Source organism: Elgaria multicarinata, chromosome 17 (assembly GCF_023053635.1).
Source record: "Elgaria multicarinata webbii isolate HBS135686 ecotype San Diego chromosome 17, rElgMul1.1.pri, whole genome shotgun sequence".
NCBI classification, from domain to species: Eukaryota; Metazoa; Chordata; class Lepidosauria; order Squamata; family Anguidae; genus Elgaria; species Elgaria multicarinata.
In genome coordinates this window covers 26,822,120-26,840,874 of record NC_086187.1, presented here as the reverse complement: position 1 = coordinate 26,840,874, position 18,755 = coordinate 26,822,120, and the positions used below count along the sequence as shown (strand labels likewise).

The 18,755-nt window shown below is 52.5% G+C and overlaps 1 protein-coding gene across 3 annotated transcripts in view; it reads left to right on the top strand.

Annotated features, from left to right (window-relative positions):
• SREBF1 (sterol regulatory element binding transcription factor 1) overlaps window positions 1–18,410 on the top strand; it is a 36,620-nt gene extending 18,210 nt beyond the window's left edge. For all 3 annotated transcript variants that reach the window (XM_063143233.1, XM_063143234.1, XM_063143235.1), the window contains exons 6-19: window positions 669–783; window positions 1,471–1,661; window positions 2,589–2,793; window positions 2,953–3,137; window positions 5,513–5,774; window positions 7,132–7,298; window positions 7,809–7,977; window positions 8,651–8,759; window positions 9,587–9,690; window positions 10,513–10,645; window positions 11,909–12,059; window positions 13,551–13,736; window positions 15,857–15,968; window positions 16,626–18,410. In XM_063143233.1, the coding sequence (XP_062999303.1) occupies window positions 669–783; window positions 1,471–1,661; window positions 2,589–2,793; window positions 2,953–3,137; window positions 5,513–5,774; window positions 7,132–7,298; window positions 7,809–7,977; window positions 8,651–8,759; window positions 9,587–9,690; window positions 10,513–10,645; window positions 11,909–12,059; window positions 13,551–13,736; window positions 15,857–15,968; window positions 16,626–16,849 (2,313 nt within the window). In that variant the 3' untranslated portion in view covers window positions 16,850–18,410. The remainder of the gene's footprint in view (window positions 1–668; window positions 784–1,470; window positions 1,662–2,588; window positions 2,794–2,952; window positions 3,138–5,512; window positions 5,775–7,131; window positions 7,299–7,808; window positions 7,978–8,650; window positions 8,760–9,586; window positions 9,691–10,512; window positions 10,646–11,908; window positions 12,060–13,550; window positions 13,737–15,856; window positions 15,969–16,625) is intronic.
• Window positions 18,411–18,755: the final 345 nt, after the last annotated feature.

Genomic DNA, 18,755 nt, shown 5'->3' with positions numbered 1-18,755 from the left:
TTGTCTGCAATGAAGGCCTTTAAGCCTCAGCCGTCAGGGCTCCACTCAGTATATAAATAATATTGCAAATAAATAACTGAACAAATAAATAAGCAAGTAGACCATTCCTCAGGTGGCAGTCTGCAGAGCCACCTGAGGAATGGTCTATTTATTTATTTATTTATTTGTAGTACTTACATACAGCTGAGGGAGCCATCCTACAGCCCCTAGACCAGCCTTCCTCAACCTGGGGCGCTCCAGATGTGTTGGACTACAACTCCCAGAATTCTGGGAGATGCAGTCCAACACATCTGGAACGCCCCAGGTTGAGGAAGGCTGCCCTAGACAGAATCGGGGTCGGGGGGAGGGCATGATATTTCAGATTCCTGGATCCAATGTTGGACACAGCGCTCCGACTTCGGACCCAGAAAACCCCACCCCCCCTTGCAGCCAGTGCAGAGAGAACCACACCGGCTGTCTCCTTTGGGGAGGTACAGGGGGTGTTCCCATGGGTGGGGCAGGACTTGGATGGTAGGGTGACGCTTGTTCCTTTCAATGGGGGCTTCTGCTGGACAACTTCCCAACGGATTGTGCCCTTTTTTTGCGAGGATAGGCAGGAGAAGGTGCTTCAGAACCTGTCCCTTTTCTCTGCTCACCCAAACCAAAACACCCCCCTTTTTTTTGGGCAGCTGAACAAGTCGGCCATTTTGCGGAAAGCCATTGACTACATCCGTTTCCTGAAACAGTCCAACCAGAAACTGAAGGCTGAGAATCTGGCCCTCAAAGTGGCTTCCCAGAAGAACAGTGAGTTTCACCCCGCGTTGCTCCTTTGGGATTCGGAAGCAGCGTTCGGACCAGCTGGGTGGGGTAGGGTGCAGGTTCTCAGGAGGTTGGCGGCTGCATGTTGCCTGGCAACAGCCTTCCTCTCGGACCTCTGGCAGAAGAGCAAGGTCCATTCCTTGCATTGTGATGGATCTCAGCAATTCTGCTGAGAAGCCAGTGGTGCGGTTTCCCAGTGACCGACGGAAGTGGACCGAGCCCTCTGGGAACATTGCCAATTCTTGGTCAAAACCAGAACGGCTGTCGCCTTTGTCCCGCATTTCATACCAACCCCGTCCCTACTTGTGCTGAATTTTGTTTCCGCTCGCAAAATATGCGAGCGCGTCCCTTTCACAACCCTGAATATGAGCAAGAGGAAAAGAACACGTCTGCCGAAAAGGTTACATGTTCTCGAATACGTGCCCCTGTTCGATTTGCGCGAATTCCCCCGTTCAAAACTGTGCAATTTTTAAAATCAGGCACGTTGTAGTCTGCGGTGGAAACCTGCGCAATTTTGGAAATCTGCGCAAATTTGGGGTTTTTCGCACGACTCGTGTTCGCTAGCCGCTGTGTGGTTTCCCTGTCCGCACGCTTGAGTTTGCTCATTCGCCCCTTCCTCGAGCTGAGCACCGCTCTTGTTTCACGTCTTTGCTGGCTCTTTTGCTCCTGCAGAGTCCCTGAAAGACCTGGTGGCCACAGGTGGCGGGACCACGGAGGACTCTGCGGAAGGGATCAAGCTGATGGACGCCCTGACGCCGCCCCCATCGGACGCAGGCTCCCCCTCACACAGCAGCCCGCTCTCTCTGAGCGGCACCAGCGGAAGCGATTCGGAGCCCGACAGCCCCTTCTGCGAGGAGGCCAAGGTGTGGTTTCGGGGTGGGGTGGGGGACGTGGGGCATCGGGGAAAGGGCTATGAAAAGGACAGGAGAAGAGGGTGTACTCCGAGGGGACCTTCTAAAACGGGGAATCCCCCAGTTACCAAATTCATCCTTCAAGATGAGGATCAAAGGTTAGATTCATAAGCATGTGAGGTTTTTTCCCCTAATACGGCTCTACGAAGCTGTGTTATACGGACTGAGGCCATTCGCACACTAGGTCCAGTGTTATCTCCTTTGATTGGCTGCAGCTCTTTCGTGGAGACTTTCCCCAGCTTGCTATCTGAGAACTGAAATTTATTTTTTAAACTGAGTTGCCAGAGATTGATGTGTTGATCTTGCACAGACACTACTGCTGAGTTAGGGTCCTTCCCTTGGAAGCTGAGCAGAGTTGTCACTCTTCCCTAAAAAAAAATCTGTAACTATACTGCTTTTTCATCTGCCCCTAGTTTATTTATTTATTTATTTATTTAGAGTATTTTTATCCCGCATCTCAGCCAAAAGGCTCTCGGAGCGGCTTACAGCAACTTGAGGTGCTGGAAATATATTTATTTAGTACACGTTTATCTCTCCCTGCCTCCTGAGAAACGCCCCTCTTACGATCCCCTTTTTTATCCTCACAACAGCCCTGTGAGATAGGTTGGACTCAGGGATTGTGAGCGACCCAGGGCCACCTAGTAAGTTTCATGGCTGAGGTGGGATTTGAACCTGGTTCTGCCCAGTATTTAGTCCAAGGTGCCACCTTAGCCTATCTCAACGTGGTGCCCTCCAGATGTTTTGGACGACGACTCTCAACTTTCCTGAACATTGATTGTGCCAATTGGGGCTGATGGGAGTTGTAGTCCAAAATCTTGGGCTAACACCAACTTGGCTCTCTCTCAATTACTCAGCTCCTGTTGTTGTTGGCTATTGCAGGTGAAGCAAGAGCGCCAGGCACTTTCCCCAAGAAGTCTGGGGATGTTGGACCGATCCCGCCTGGCGCTGTGTGCGTTCGTCTGCCTCTGCCTCTCTTTCAACCCCCTCTCATCCCTGTTGAGAGGGTCTGGCTCCATGAGCCCCTCAGATATCACGGGCTCCGGTGGCTCTGGGCGCAGCATCTTGGCCCAGAACGAGGCCAGCGGTGAGTGTGTGGCAGGATCCATCTGAAGCCTCAGGCGTTGGGCTCAAGGTGCACAGCGTTTGCACGTTGTCAGAAACCGGCTTCTCCTGGTGTGGGATTCTTTTTTAAAAAATCGCCCGTGGTGGTGTAGTTGCTAACCGCTTCTGTCTCCATGCCCAGATGCTCCTGTTTCTTGGTCCCAGTGGCTTTTCCCCACCATGGTCTTCTGGATGATCAACATGCTGGTGGTCCTGGGTGCTTTTATCCGGCTCTTCATTTATGGGGAACCCATTACGCGGCCGTACTCGGAGTCTTCTGTTCTTTTCTGGAGGCACCGCAAGCAGGCTGACTTAGACTTGGCACGGGTAAGCAATGGCTTCTCTCAAGATACGTTATCAGTCTGTAGACAACCCCAGACTACCCGTTGTAACTCCACCTATTTAGATCCCTCACACAGCAAGACGCTAAAAGTAAGATTAAATTCCTCACTCTTGATATAGGGCAGTGGTTCCCAATTGGTGGTCCGTGGTCCCCAGGGGGTCCATGGCACCATTCACATATTCACCATTCATTTCTGGAGTCCACTGATGACCAATTCCTAACAGAAGTAAAATATAACATCCCTGAGCACCTGCGTGATTCAGCGACTAGCTTCAGAGATTACTTCCCTGCACCTAATCCTGAAAACTCATGGAGAAGGAATCCTTTTGAATGTGGTGCTGTACAACTAACAACTCTATCTGCGGAAGAGCGAGATGCACTTGTTGATCTGACTTGTGATGGTTCACTGAAATCATTTTTCAAAGAATATGGACTGGACCAATTCTGAGTGAAGGTTTTTCCTGATCATAAGAAGTTAGGTGAAAAAGCTTTGAAACATCTAGTTCCCTTTTGTTCCGCATATCTTTGTGAACAAACATTTTCAACATTTTGTTATATGAAGAACAAGCATAGAAATCGGCTCGATGTTGATCCAGATTTGAGATTAAAAGTAGGAAATAGTGAACCGGATGTGGAAGGGATTGTTCAGGACAAAAAGAGGCATGATTTCTCCCGTCACATTTAGGTTTAGTAGCTGCTAGACAAGTCATAATTTGTTCAGTTGTAAACCAGACGTTAGTAAAATTTAATTTATCTTTATATTCCTAACTAAATCATTGTCATTTTTGTGTGGTAATATCACAAATATCACAAGTTTTATGGTCTGTTTTGTAGTATACCTAAAATCCTTTGCTTATTAGGGACTATCCCTTATTTTCTCCAAAAAATTGCTTTGCACAGGTAACTACCATAGAGATAACAAATTTTTCAAAAGTTAGGTGGTCCATGGCTTGGCATTTGAAAAACAAGGGGTCTGCAGTACTTAGCTAATTGGGAACCATTGATATAGGGCATACAGAGCTTTCTTTTTTCCAGAAATCACTCTCGCAGACAAGATCTGGTTTTTGCTCCTTTACTATAAAAATACGAGCATAAAAATACTAAATACAAAGCCCTTGCGTGCATAGATTCAAATACGTCTTTCAATGTCATCTGAAGTCTGTCCCTGACCGGCTGGAAAGGAAAAAGACCAAGAGAGGAAGGAAAAGGGAGAGTGAGAGAAGGAGGGCCCAGGAAGGGGAAAGAGAGACGTCGCGCCCAGCCCACTTTTAGCTCAGATGAGGTTTCAGTTCGCCTCCTGCCTGTAAAGTGACTTTCTTGTCTTGTCCTCTTGAACGAGGATGATCAGGGGTCTGGAAACAAAGCCCTGTGAGGAGAGACTGAAAGAACTGGGCAGGTTTAGCCTGGAGAAGAGAAGATTGAGGGGAGACATGATAGCACTCTTCAAATACTTAAAAGGTTGTCACACAGAGGAGGGCCAGGATCTCTTCTCGATCCTCCCAGAGTGCAGGACACGGAATCATGGGCTCAAGTGACAGGAAGCCAGATTTCGGCTGGTCATCAGGAAAAACTTCCTGGCTGTTAGAGCAGTACGACAATGGAACCAGTTACCTAGGGAGGTTGTGGGCTCTCCCTCACTAGAGGCCTTGAAGAGGCAGCTGGACAACCATCTGTCAGGGATGCTTTAGGGTGGATTTCTGCATTGAGCAGGGGGTTGGACTCGATGGCCTTGTAGGCCCCTTCCAACTCTACTATTCTGTGATTCTATGATATCTGTCAGTCACCGTCTTAAGTCAGGGCCTCGATCTATCTAGCCCAGCTTTGAGAGGTAGCAGTTCCCCAAGGGTTCAGGCGGAGAGATGTCTGTCTCAGCCTTGCCACCTCCTTGTAACTGGACTGAACTTGAAACTTTCTTCAGGCAAAACATTTACATTTGGAGCTTACCTCCTGTTCCTAGAAAAGCAATAAACAACAGGGCGAGATTAACACAAATGTATGAGATAAAAGAAAGGGTACGTGCAAAATTCAGATAATGAAAAAGAGGGAAGTCAATACAGATGGGTTGAGGGTTTTAATGGAATTGTTTTATATGATATTGTAAAGCGCCTCGATGCCAGAAATGGTGAGGCGGCTCTATAAAAAGGCTTAAAATAATAAATAAATGAATAAATAAATAATATGATGCCAAAATAAACAAATGCTTCCAGCATTTAAATAAATACAGTTTCAACAAGCATTGAGTCTGTTGCAGGTTCTACTTCAAGAAAACACCCCCCCCCCTTAAAAGTCCCTTCTTTGTTCCTGGTTTTTTCCTTTTCCTTACAAGGACTTTTCTTTTCTTTCTTCCCCTCCTCCCCAGGGGGATTTTGCTCAGGCCTCCCAGAACTTGTGGACGGCGCTCAAAGCCCTGGGCCGTCCGCTCCCGACCTCCAACCTCGACTTGACCTGCAGCCTGTTGTGGAACCTGATCCGACACGTGCTCCAGCGGCTCTGGGTGGGGCGCTGGCTGGCCGGCCGGGCTGGTGGCTTCTTCCGTGACCGGGAGCTCAAGGCCGACGTGCGCAAGAGCGCCTGCGACGCGGCGTTGGTATACCACAGGCTGCACCAGCTTCACATGACAGGTAGAGCTGAAGACAGGTGGCGAAGAAAGGGGAAGGCGGGCGGACCTAAAATATGGACTGTGAGGCTGAAGCCTTCAAGGGAAGCTTATTGTTCGAATAAAAGCACCCAAGATCTGGCACTGTTGATGTTCCCTTATAGCTTTTCCCTGTTCCCATCAGCCTCTTCCATCGTTGGCTTAAGCCTTCTTTTTAAAGAAAGATCTATCTATCATCTATGTATTGTAGCCTTCCTGAACCTTTGTGCTCTTCAAATGTATTGGACTGCAACTCCTATCATCCACAGGCAGTGTGGTCATCAGCTATGCTGGCTGGGAATGACGGCAGTTGTAGTCCAACACATTGGAGGGGGGTTGTCTGGCTTAGTTGACTAACCAGTTAGTCAGTTCAGTAGGTTTTGATTGACTTTCAAAAGTGTGTGTGTGTGTGTGTGTGTGTGAGAGAGAGAGAGAGAGAGAGAGAGAGAGAGAGGTCCTACAGTTCCAAGCATTTCCCAGGACTTTTTTTTCTGTCTGAACATGCACAGGATCACACCCTTAATCAGATAAAGATTCCTTTAATTAGGCGGCAGCCATGGTCGTAATGAGAAGCCCTCCTGTACGTGTACAGAGTGCCTTTCCTTTCACAATGTGCAACTGCAGTCTTCCCAAAACTGCTTAGGGATTCCTTCTTGGCTGCAGGACTTTTTTTTCTGTCTAAGCCAGCCTTCCTCAACCTGGGGCGCGCCAGATGTGTTGGACTGCATCTCCCAGAATGCCCCAGCCAGCTGGCTGGGGCATTCTGGGAGTTGTAGTCCAACACATCTGGCGCGCCCCAGGTTGAGGAAGGCTGGTAAGCATACACAGGATCACACCTTTAATCAGATAAAGATTCCTTTAATTAGGCGGCAGCCATGGTCGTAATGAGAAGCCCTCCTCTACATGTACAGAGTGCCTTTCCTTTCCCAATGCGCGACTGCAGTCTTTCCCACATCTGCTTAGGACTTCCTTCCTGGCAGCATGATATGAGATGAACATCCGGGCTTTTAAAAATGAACCGTTGCTGCCCCCTCGATAGCACTGTCAGAACGTAGTTCTAATTTTTATTTTGAAGTCTTACGAGCATCTGGCTGTGGTCCTCTGCGATGCCCTGCACCTTGGACAGCTCCTGAAGAGTTCTGACTGAAACCCGGAGCGGATACACCGCCCCACTGACATCGCAGCTGCCCGCCTCCTCTGCCTGATGCTACACCTGAATTGGGTGTGCTGTGCCTTACAGGGCCTTCTCACTCCTGGCCCCTGCCATTCCCCTGAGGGATAGCGAGCGATGCCCCCACCCCAGCCCCATCTCGACCTAACCTCTTGCCTCCCTTCTCCTGCAGGGAAACACGTGGCAGGTCACCTATCGGCTATCAACATGGCTCTGAGCGCCGTCAACTTGGCCGAGTGTGCGGGGGACACCATCTCTGTGGGGACGTTGGCCGAAGTCTATGTGGCGGCCGCGCTGCGGGTGAAGACCAGCCTTCACCGCTGCTGCCACTTCCTGGCGGTACGTGTGTGTGAGACGGGGAAGATGCTACCTCGGTTCTTCTATTTGGGACCAACCCATCCGTCTGGGTTGATATTTTCCTTGCTCCGAATCCACTCCCCATTTTTTCCTCAGGGGGTTGAGCTTAATCCATTTAAAAATGAGCCGAAATTCGCCCATCTTTGGCGCCCCCATTTCCAGGGAGCAACAGGGGGAACATTTTGGTGATTGTGGGTGTTGAATTTAGGGGGTGGGGAGAGCTTACACCCTCTCGCCCCCATCTTTTACTCTTCTTGGCGCCCGTCATTCCATTCCACTCCCCGCAAAATGCCGCAGACGTTGTGTGGTTTGGGGGACTTTGCCAAGAAACGTGGCAGCCACCAGGTAAAATGGCCGCTGTCACAACGGGTGGGACCACGGGGCGTGGGTGTGGCCCTCTGAGGGACACCCAGGAGCCCGGTGGGCTACTCTCCAGTTGTACCGGGATCACCTCTTACTCCCCTGGCTCTGCCTTTCCTTCCTGGGGCGCAGCGGTTCTTCCTGAGCAGCGCCCGGCAGGTGCTGCTGTCCCACAACGGGACCGTCCCGCCAGCCCTCCAGTGGCTGTGTCACCCTGTGGGCCACCGTTTCTTCGTCGATGGCGACTGGGCCGTGAAGAGCTCCCCACGGGAGAGCATCTACAGCACCACCAGCAACCCAGGTACTGAGACGCGGACCAGGGGATGAAGTTGGAACTTGGGTGGGAGAGGAGGATCTGGATTTGCTCATAAGGTGCTCTTTCTCAGCTGGTTCTACCTCACAGGGTTGTTGTGAGGACAAATCGGGTGGGAAGTTCTGTATGCCACCGCAGATGCCTCAAGGGAAGTGCTGGATAAAGACGGGATCTATAGTAATCTACTCCATTGGCTTCTTGTACTTCCAATGATTATTTATTTATTTATTTATTTATTTATTACATTTCTATACTGCCCAATAGCCGGAGCTCTCTGGGCGGTTCACAAAAATTAAAACCAATCAAAGTATAAGTATTTACTTTACCAAAAGCATTATGGAAGAGGGGATGATGGTGAGAGTGTGGCGTAGTGGTTAGAGTGTTGGACTGAGAGTTGGGAGATCCGGGTTCTAGTCCCCACTTGACCATGGAAGCTCACGGGGTGACTTTGGGCTCTCAGCCTAGCCTACCTCACAGGATTGTTGTTGTGAGGATAAAATGGAGAAGAGGAGGATTATGTATGGCACCTTGGGTTCCTTGGAGGAAAAAAGGCAGGATATAAATGAATAAATCACAACCTGTTGGGCTCCCCGTCCGTCTGAGGTGTTTTTTGGGGCTGCGTGGGCGATACCCTCTTACAAGATGCTCTTCCTTTTCCCAGCGGACCCCCTGGCTCAAGTGACACAGCTTTTCCGAGAACATTTGCTGGAGAAGGCCCTATCTTGCGTGTCCAGGCTGGAAAGCCAAACGCCCGTCAGCCACAGCGAGGGGTAAGGGAGGACTTGAACCTTGAACACTCACGCCAGCGTTTCAGGCCCCCGTTCAAGCATCACTTCTTTTATCTGGTCCAGAAGGCAGGGCTCCTGCAGCTTCAACTGTTGTGATGAAGAGGGAATTTCACCAGGTGCTGCCAGCATACAAAGGACACCTGCTGAAATTCCCTTTTCTATGCAACTGCTAAAAGTACAGGAGCCCTGTCCTCCTTTCCATAGGGTCACCCTACCGTTATTTTGATAGTGGCTCAGTCTCCTTCTGAGCTGGAGTGCCCTAGAGCTGGGATTCCCCCATCCCACCCCCACAATTCCCCTTGGAACAACAAGGCATCATGACGCAACCTCAGTTGCAGGGGGATTCTGGGAAACAACATTCGAGGGAAAGTATTTCTCTAAGGTACAGAGGATCCTGACTCTTACAGGCTCTGTAGATGCCCAAGACTGGAGAAACGGAGAGTCATTCCTTTTAGGCCAGGGGTGTAGACCCTCAGGTTCATGGGCCAAATCCTGGTTACCCAGAAGGCCACACCTTTCCCCTAAGCCCCACCCCTTCCCTTTGTTGGTTGGGTTTTTCGGAATTTTGTGTGCTTCTCTCGAAAGGCCGGAATGCCTCTCTTTAAGCCGTAGCGGTTGTCAGTAAGAGCTTTAAGCTACAACACGCCGGTGCTTTGGCCCTACCGTGGAATCCGGCCGCCAAGAGCTTCAACGGATCTGAATTCAAGCTTAAGCAGTTCAATGCCCAGCTAGAAGCCCAGGCCCAGGTTGAAAGCCTGAGCCGGAACCAGGGTCCCAAACGCGCCTCTGTTTTCCCCATCTCGCTACAGGGAGTTTTCCAATGCTCTCGAGTACCTGCACTTCCTCAACAGCTGCGCGGATGCTGTTCCCAGCCCAACTCCTTCCATCAGTACCAACATGGATGCTGCCACAGGTGAGCCCCGCCACACGCGGGAGCGGGCCTGGCCGGAACCAGGGCTGGAGACGAACACGGAGGAGGAGGGAAACCAGTAATGGGGACGGGGTGGATGAAGGCAGAGGTTTGCAGTGTGAAGAAAGCAGATGGAGAGCACTCTTTCCCCCTTGCTCGGAATTCTAGAACTCGGGGAAACGGGCCAGAGGTTCAGGGCAGGCAACAGAAAGGAATTCAGGGAGCGCAGAGTTCACTTAAGGGGATTAGAGAAGGACGAAGAAGGGGGAGAAAAGGGGGAGGTTTCGCAAGGGTCACTAGCCACGATGGATCAGTTGAACTTCCTTGGTAAGAGGCAGTATACCTTTGAGTGCTAGTTACTGGGGAAGGACAGGGGGGCAGAGATGTTGCCTTCACCCCCTGCCTGTGCGTTTCGGAGGGGCAGCTGGCTGCTTCCCGATGGACCCTTAGCCTGATCTAGCAGGCGCTTTTTATATTCTTAATTGAAGCACGTCTGTGCGTGGAGAGAGGGAATAACCAGGGATTAAAGTCAGGCAGGAAAGAGTCGGGGGGGGGGGGGAGAAAAGGGTGGCAGAAAAAGAGAGAAAAGGGGTGTCCCATTTGGGGGTCGGGGTCTGCCCACCACTAGCTTAACACCCAGCTGTCATCGAAAGATGCAGCCCCTGATAGATTACCCATGAGGAAATGGGGCCGCATGACAGATGTCCAAGGTCGATGGACGGAGACCGCAGAGCCGTCCGTGCGCAAAGGGCCTGGCTCCCTGCCCTACAGAGGTTTTGTGCGTTTGGACCGGTTCTGACATGGCCTCCTTTCTCCCGCCTCTAGGCACCGACCCCGTTGCTCACTGGTGGGCATCCGTGGTCGCCATGGCGATCCACGGGCTGCAAGGGGATGACGAGGCGATGGAGCGCCTGTACCCGCTGGTGGAGTCCCTGCCGAGAGGCCTCCAGGCGTCTGAGTAAGTGCGCTGCGTAGGAGCCGAGGGGCGCAGCACCGCCGCCCTGGCGCATGCGTCCTGCCAGGGGGGGTTAATAATAATAATAATAATAATAACAACAACAACAACAAATTTATTTCTTACCCCCCCCTCCATTTTGAACGAGACGGGGAATAACAGTAAATATAAAACACATAAAACTGATTTAAAACATAATATACATTTTTAAAACATCCCAAAAACATTCTAAAAACATCCTAAAATTCCACTGGGTAGGCCTGCCCGAAGAGATCAGTCTTTATAGCGTTCTTAAATGCTAAAAGGCTGTTACGTTGACGAGTCTCCTCCGGCAGGCCATTCCACAGTCTCGGGGCAGCAGAAGAGAAGGTCATCTGGGTAACAGTTGGTTTATTTATTACATTTGTATACCGCCCCATAGCCGAAGCTCTCTGGGCAGTTTACAAAGGTTAAAAACAGTGAACATTAAAAAGTATACAAAATTTTAAACCATCAAAAATAGAAAAACAACAGTATAAAACAACCGTATCTGTTTAAACAACAACAGTTTTGGGGTGCATTAAAAATAAACAAACTTGGCATATATGTTGTTAAATGCTCTTAAATGCCTGGGAGAAGACAGTTGTCAGCCTAGTTTTTGTTGGCTGGAGTAAATTCTTCCCAGAGGACCTGAGTGTGCGGGGGGTGGATTGTACGGGAGAAGGCGATCCCGCAGGTAACCTGGACCCAAACCATGCAGGGCTTTAAAGGTGATGACCAACACTTTATACTTCGCCCAGAAACTAATTGGCAGCCAGTGAAGATATTTTAAGACTGGTGTAAAAATGTTTAGGAGCATAGTTGGCACATCAGGGGCATCAGCAGGGGCGGTGTGTTCCCTCGTGAAAGAGGAAGAACCCAAATTCCGTTCTGGCTTGAGTGAAGCCGGATTCCACCACCCGCTCCGGATCCACACATGTGTGTTTCCATGTCTCTCGTTTTGCACACTTTATTCTGCCAGAGAGGCACAAGGAGCCAGGCGGGGCGTTGAAGCCCTCCGTTGGGCCTTGATCCAGTCGGATTCTGCAGTTTCACCCACTTCCAGGTTTCTTCACAATCACCAGAGCTAGAAACTTGACTTTAAAGCAGCAGCAGCAGCAGCAAACCAAAGCCGAGATTTTTAAGGGAGGGGATCCGGCGGCCCAAACCGCGCAGGGTGGCTCTTGTGGGCTCGCAGGGCGCTGCAGTAGATCCACCAGTCCAACCCGATCCTTCTCCCCACTGCAGGAACCCTCTTCCCCGGGCGGCGTTTCATACCTTCAAGGCCGCCCGGATGTCGCTGGGCAAGCTGGACTGCAGCCTGGGCCAGTGTGACAAAGCTGGCGAGTACTTGCGCGAGAGCTTGGGGGGGAACAGCCCCCCGAGTGCCCTTGACAGAGTGAGTTGTCTCTGGGGTTGAGGCAGGGCGGTGGGGTGAGGTGGGGTGGGGTGGGGCAGCCGGGGTGGGGTGGGGAGTCCCATTAACCGCAGGCAGCACGGCCAATGGTCAGAGGTGCAGGCAGTTGCTGGCCAAGACATGCAAAGGGCACCAGGTTGGGGAAGGGTTCCCTGATGCATATGCTTGAGAGGGTGGAGCTTAGATTCAGGGGAGGAGCTAAACGCCAAATGGGTTGGGATTAGAAGGCAAGCTACTAGCTGCTAATGGGTAGGGTGACCATATTTTGGAAACCAAAAAGGAGGACAACATGGCCACCATGTTAAAATTATTTTTTAAAAATAATTTTAAAACCTCAAACATTAAAAAAAAACCTAAAACTCAATAGATGGACAGATCTGTTTCAAACTTGGCATAGCTAAAGTCCTTGTTAAGAGCAATCATGGTGCCAAGTTTCATCTCTTTATCTTTAAAAATAACATTAAATAAATAAATCCTCAAATTAAAAAAAATTCCTAACAATCAATGGATGAACAGATCTGTTTCAAATTTGGTATGGCTAAAGCTCTACCTAAAAGCTTTCATGGTGCCAACTTTCATCTCTTTATCTTTAAAAATGACGATTTAAAAAATAATAATTTTAAAAACTCAATTTTTAAAAAATTCCTAAAAAATCAATGGATGAACGGATCTGTTTCAAATTTGGTATGACTAAATCCCTTCCTAAGAGCTACCATTGTGCCAAGTTTCATGTCTTTATCTTAAAAAATGACGGAGTTATAAGCATTTTTGTTAGTTCCCATTAGAGCTGCTCTTTGGAAAAATCCGGATTTCCCCTCCCCCTTCCGGATTTGTCATCAAAAACCCCGGGCAAATCCAGTCATATGGTCACCCTAGCTAATGGGTCTGTGCTACCTCCAGTATCACATGGGTGCGAGGATGCTGTTGCACTCATGGCCTGCTTGTGAGTGTCCTGCATGCAGCAGGTTGGCCTCTATGTGAACGAGACGCCGGGCAAGATGGACCCTTGGTTGGATCCAGCGGGGCTCTTCTGATGTTCGCACGGCAGGGGGCGCTTGGGGCAGGGGGCGGGCCGGCCCAGGAGCCGTTGGAAAGAGCTGCGCCCGCTGCCCCGTCTCGCTGTTCCTGAGGACAGGCGCCCCGCGTCTCCAGCGGCAAGAGCGGTGGCAGAAGCCGGGAGGCTGCGGCATGGCGGAGGTTGCGGCGGTGCATTGTAGTTGCATTGCATGTGTGGCCAAAGACGTGCAATGCCCCTCCAGTGCAGCCCCGCGGCGGCTCCCAGTCACGCAATTACTGCAGCAACCTGTGGGCTGCTAGAAGACGGAGGCAGCAGGGGTGGTGGTGGTGGTGGTGGAAGGCCTTCTCCTGCTGCTCCTCCGGCACCTTTGGGTCCCTCGGCTTCGTGCCGCCTTCCTCTCGTTTTGTGTTTCCTCCGCCCACCGCCGCGCGGTTCCTCTCTTCTCCTTCTCCCAGGCTGTGCAGTTCCTCTTGTGCGACCTGCTCCTCATCACCCGCACCAGGCTGTGGCAGCAGCAGATGCAGGCGACTCAGCCCCCGGGGGGGCCCTACCAAGCTTCCGCCGTCGAGCTGTGCGGCTTCCAGCAGGACCTCAGCAGTCTGCGGCGTCTGGCACAAGCGGACAAGCCCGCCATGCACAGGGTGAGCGCGGCCGGCTGGCGCTGGACTCGTCCAGACCCCGTTTGGCAACTCGAGGCGGTCGGAGATACAGCCGGCGTGGCTGAGTGTGTGTGTGTGTGTGAGAAATGGCAAGTCCCATGGGAAAAAATGGCAGTCCCAGGAGAAAAATGGCCTGGGATACAGCCGTCAAGGTTGAGAATCTGGGGGTGGGGGAGGATGGCAAGTCCAAGGGGAAAAAATGGCAGTCCCAGGGAAAAAATGGCCTGGGATACAGCCGTCATGGTTGAGAATCTGGGGGTGGGGGAGGATGGCAAGTCCAAGGGGAAAAAATGGCAGTCCCAGGGAAAAAATGGCCTGGGATACAGCCGTCATGGTTGAGAATCTGGGGGTGGGGGAGGATGGCAAGTCCAAGGGGAAAAAATGGCAGTCCCAGGGAAAAAATGGCCTGGGATACAGCCGTCATGGTTGAGAATCTGGGGGTGGGGGAGGATGGCAAGTCCAAGGGGAAAAAATGGCAGTCCCAGGGAAAAAATGGCCTGGGATACAGCCGTCAAGGTTGAGAATCTGGGGGTGGGGGAGGATGGCAAGTCCAAGGGGAAAAAATGGCAGTCCCAGGGAAAAAATGGCCTGGGATACAGCTGTCATGGTTGAGAATCTGGGGGTGGGGGAGGATGGCAAGTCCAAGGGGAAAAAATGGCAGTCCCAGGGGAAAAATGGCCTGGGATACAGCCGTCATGGTTGAGAATCTGGGGGTGGGGGAGGATGGCAAGTCCAAGGGGAAAAAATGGCAGTCCCAGGGGAAAAATGGCCTGGGATACAGCCGTCATGGTTGAGAATCTGGGGGTGGGGGAGGATGGCAAGTCCAAGGGGAAAAAATGGCAGTCCCAGGGAAAAAATGGCCTGGGATACAGCCGTCATGGTTGAGAATCTGGGGGTGGGGGAGGATGGCAAGTCCAAGGGGAAAAAATGGCAGTCCCAGGGAAAAAATGGCCTGGGATACAGCCGTCATGGTTGAGAATCTGGGGGTGGGGGAGGATGGCAAGTCCAAGGGGAAAAAATGGCAGTCCCAGGGAAAAAATGGCCTGGGATACAGCCGTCAAGGTTGAGAATCTGGGGGTGGGGGAGGATGGCAAGTCCAAGGGGAAAAAATGGCAGTCCCAGGGAAAAAATGGCCTGGGATACAGCTGTCATGGTTGAGAATCTGGGGGTGGGGGAGGATGGCAAGTCCAAGGGGAAAAAATGGCAGTCCCAGGGGAAAAATGGCCTGGGATACAGCCGTCATGGTTGAGAATCTGGGGGTGGGGGAGGATGGCAAGTCCAAGGGGAAAAAATGGCAGTCCCAGGGGAAAAATGGCCTGGGATACAGCCGTCATGGTTGAGAATCTGGGGGTGGGGGAGGATGGCAAGTCCAAGGGGAAAAAATGGCAGTCCCAGGAGAAAAATGGCCTGAGATACAGCCGTCGTGGCTGAGAATCTGGCGGGGGGGTGGAGTAGCAAGTCCTGGGAGAAAAAATGGCATTCCCAGGAAAAAAATGGCCTGGGATACAGCCGTTGTGGCTGAGAATCTGGGGGGGGGGGGGGCGGGAATGGCAAGTCCAAGGGGGAAAAATGGCAGTCCCGGGAAAAAAATGGCCTGAGATATAGCTGTCGTGGTTGAGAAGCTGTGTGTGTGTGTGTGTGTGTGTGGAGAATGGCAAGTCCTGGGGGTGGGGTGGGGGGAATGGCAGCTACCTCCTGCCTGCCTCTGCCAGAAGGACTCAGAACACCACCACACACGGGGTATTCTGAGGTAAAAAAAATGGACACCTCCAAGAAGAGCTATGCTGTTTTGCGGAAGAAGTGGCAGCATTCCAAACCGCCCAGAGAGCTTCGGCTATTGGGCGGTATAAAAATGTAATAAATAAATAAATAAAAATAAATGAAAAGAAACGGAGAATTCGCCCACAGTGAGCTGCCGGGAATTCTGCTCCATTTCTCCATCCCACATATTCCATTTTGGCTGAGCTTTCTATCGACGGACGGTTCTGCGGCCCCGCTGGGGCGGTGCTCACCGTGGCGTTGAAGGGAGGGGGGTTCTGGAAGGGTGCAGCGGTGCTCCCCGGGGCGCCTGCCGGTTGCTAATTCTGCGGCCTCCACCCCAGGTCTTCCTCCATGAGGCGACGGCCCGGCTGATGGCCCGAGCCAGCCCCACGCGGACCCACCAGCTGTTGGACCGGAGCCTGCGCAAGCGTGGAGCTTCGAGCAGCAAAGGAGGTGAGCGAGCTGCTTTCCCACGCTCCGCCAGCCTGCTCGTTGCTGGGTCAGGGCGTGTCCCGGTGCTCCCCATTCCCCTTGTGGCTTTTGGAAGAATTTTGCAAGCAGCAACTGGGGGAAAAATTGGGTCCCTGCTTGCGCAAGGACAGAGAAGGGAAAAGGCCAGTTTATGCAACAGGCTCTTTGGAACTCTGCACATTGGTATGAAATGGAAGACGCCGGGCTCGTCTAGGGAATTCTCCGAAATCGGCAACGGGATCAAATGAGCTCAGATTTCTGTGAATCCAGTGCAGAACCTTTTCCCAAGTCTCACGGACTCCATGGACAGGCGGATTCCGGCCCCCACCCCAAACGTTCCAGAATTTTATGCAAATGTAGTCATAGCAAAATACGTAAAGTCCGAGGCGGAGGTGGGAGGGGAGGGGATTCAGGTTGTGGTTGTGGCTTCACGGGAACGAGGTCGGGCCTGGAAGACTTGGGTGCGGTTTATCTGAAAGGCTGGGGACGGAGCCCTGTGAATCTCTCGGGTGGGCTTGGGAACTAAAGCAGGGCTTCCCGTGCTGGTTTGGGACCTGCCTCCTTCTTTGCCCAGCCCCGGTTGTCCCGGTCGTACTTCGCCTTGCCCCAACTGAGTTTCTGACGCTGTTTCCCTTCCAGCCAGCGAACCGGAGAGCCGCCCCACGGCGCGGGAGCAGGCCGAGGCCCTGTTGCTGGCCTGTTCCTACCTGCCCCCGGCGTTCCTCTTGGGGCCAGGCCAGCGGGTGGGCATGCTGGCCGAGGCGGCCCGCTCCCTGGAGAAGCTGGGCGACAAACGGACGCTCTACGAGTGCCAGCAGATGATCATCCGGCTCAGCAGCGGCTCCACCGTCACCTCCAGCTAGAGAGGCGGCACGAGGACGTGTGGGTGGGAGGCAGTGGGGGGCGCTGGGAGCACTCCCTCCCATCATTGCTGGAGGCGAGACCACAGACGCTGAAGAGCTCAGCCTGCGGGACAGCGGCCTCCCCTTCTCTCTAGGGAAGCGACCGGGCTGCTCTCTTCGCTCCCGCTCTCACGTCTCTGGGAAGACCCCCCGCTGCACCCTCGCCATTGTGTGTGTGTCGAGCAGGCCTAAGTGACTCGTGTGGGAGAGCGTGAAGAAGCGGTGGCGTTGGCCTCAGGAAGCGGAGAGGTTGTGGGAGGGGGGCAGGATGGCCGGGGGGCTCGCTTGCTCCTGCTGTTAAACAGGGTGTGTGTGTGTGTGCGTGTCACGAGCTGGCTGTGCATCTTAAAACAGGCGTCCCTTGGATTTTAGTCACATAGGGTCAGGTGCCCCTGGCCGGCAGGGTGGCACCATCCCCTGCCTTGCTTCACCACCCCACCCTTGTGCCTCTCAACACCGGCCCGATGACTTAGCAGGAGCCCTGCTTCCCGTGGCTCAGCCGCTGTTCCTGCCGCCCACGCAATTCGCGTGGCCCGCCTGGAACCTCCTTGCCTCTCCTGCCTGCCGGCAACCCATAATAAGGCCCGGGGGACCCCTGGTGGAAGATTCCCGGCAATGCAGGATGCCCACGCATCTCTCTTTGCCAGATGTGAAAGCATTTCGAGCCGTTCGGTGCAGGTGCAGCTCTGCTTTGCCGGAGCCGGTTGGCCAAGAGGTGGTTCTTCCATGGCTCCCTTAGCACGATTTGGCGAAGTTGTGGGGTGGTGTCTGTTGGGGCTTGTAGATTTCTTTAAGCTCCCGCTACCTCCCCCTTCCCACCCCCCACAATTTGACCCTTGGGACAAAGGCCGGCTCCATGGTGATATTGCCGTACAAACACAGCCGTCCCGGTGGCTGGAGCTGTTGTCTGCCTGCCTGCCTGCCTGCCAGCCCAACAGGCGAAGCGTTCTTCCCGTGGCTTTGAGATGTCTTGATGATGTGTTCGGAGGCGTGGCGCCGAGAGGCAGGGAGGAAAGGGGAGCTTCTTCCCCTGTTGGGTTTCTGCCCATCATCATCATAATAATAAGGCACAGCAGCGCCGCCTGAAAAAGGGGTGGCAACGCCATTTGAGAAAAAGCACACGGTGACGCGTGTGTGTTGTTTTGTTGGATGAATGTACTGTAAGTGCAATGGAGGAGGGGGAGCATATTGATTCTGGCCTCGTTTTCTCTTCCTACCCCAAACCCTGCCATGGCTCCATCACGCGGTGTTGAGGATGCTGCTGTGATGGAGAACCCATCTCCTTGTCCTCCTCCTCCTCCTCCTCCTCACGCTTGGGATGGGAGAGGCAGAATGGTGAAAACTAGAGTTGTACCCCCTGCATGTGCGTGGGCGCACACACACACGCGTACACACACGCGTACACTGCAACCCGTTCCTCTCCAACCTGTAACGCTCAGCCACGGTTCTTCCCTTTAAAGGTTATTTTCATAGTGTGAGTTCTTTTTGTACAGATGAAAGAATAAAAGCCTACTTATTTATATCTCCGTGTCTGTGGCGTTAGACTGAAGGTGGGGGGGACAGGGGCGGATTAAGCCGGGGGAACGGGCTCAGCTCTCCGCCAGCTCATGGAGAGGAGGAGGGGCAGGAGGGGAGATGCGTGTCATTTTAACGAAAACCACACGCGTCCGTTACATCATGCATTGATAGACGGAGGGCAGATCTGTTTGTGGCTTTTAGGCATGCTGTTTATGTGGGACCTCAAGGTTCGGAGGGCGTATGGCATTGGATTTATCCGGCAGGAGGGGATTCTCACTTTCCTGCCTTACCTGGGGGGCTACCTGAGGGCATCTGGTTGGCCTCTGTGGAAAACAGGATGCTGGAGCCT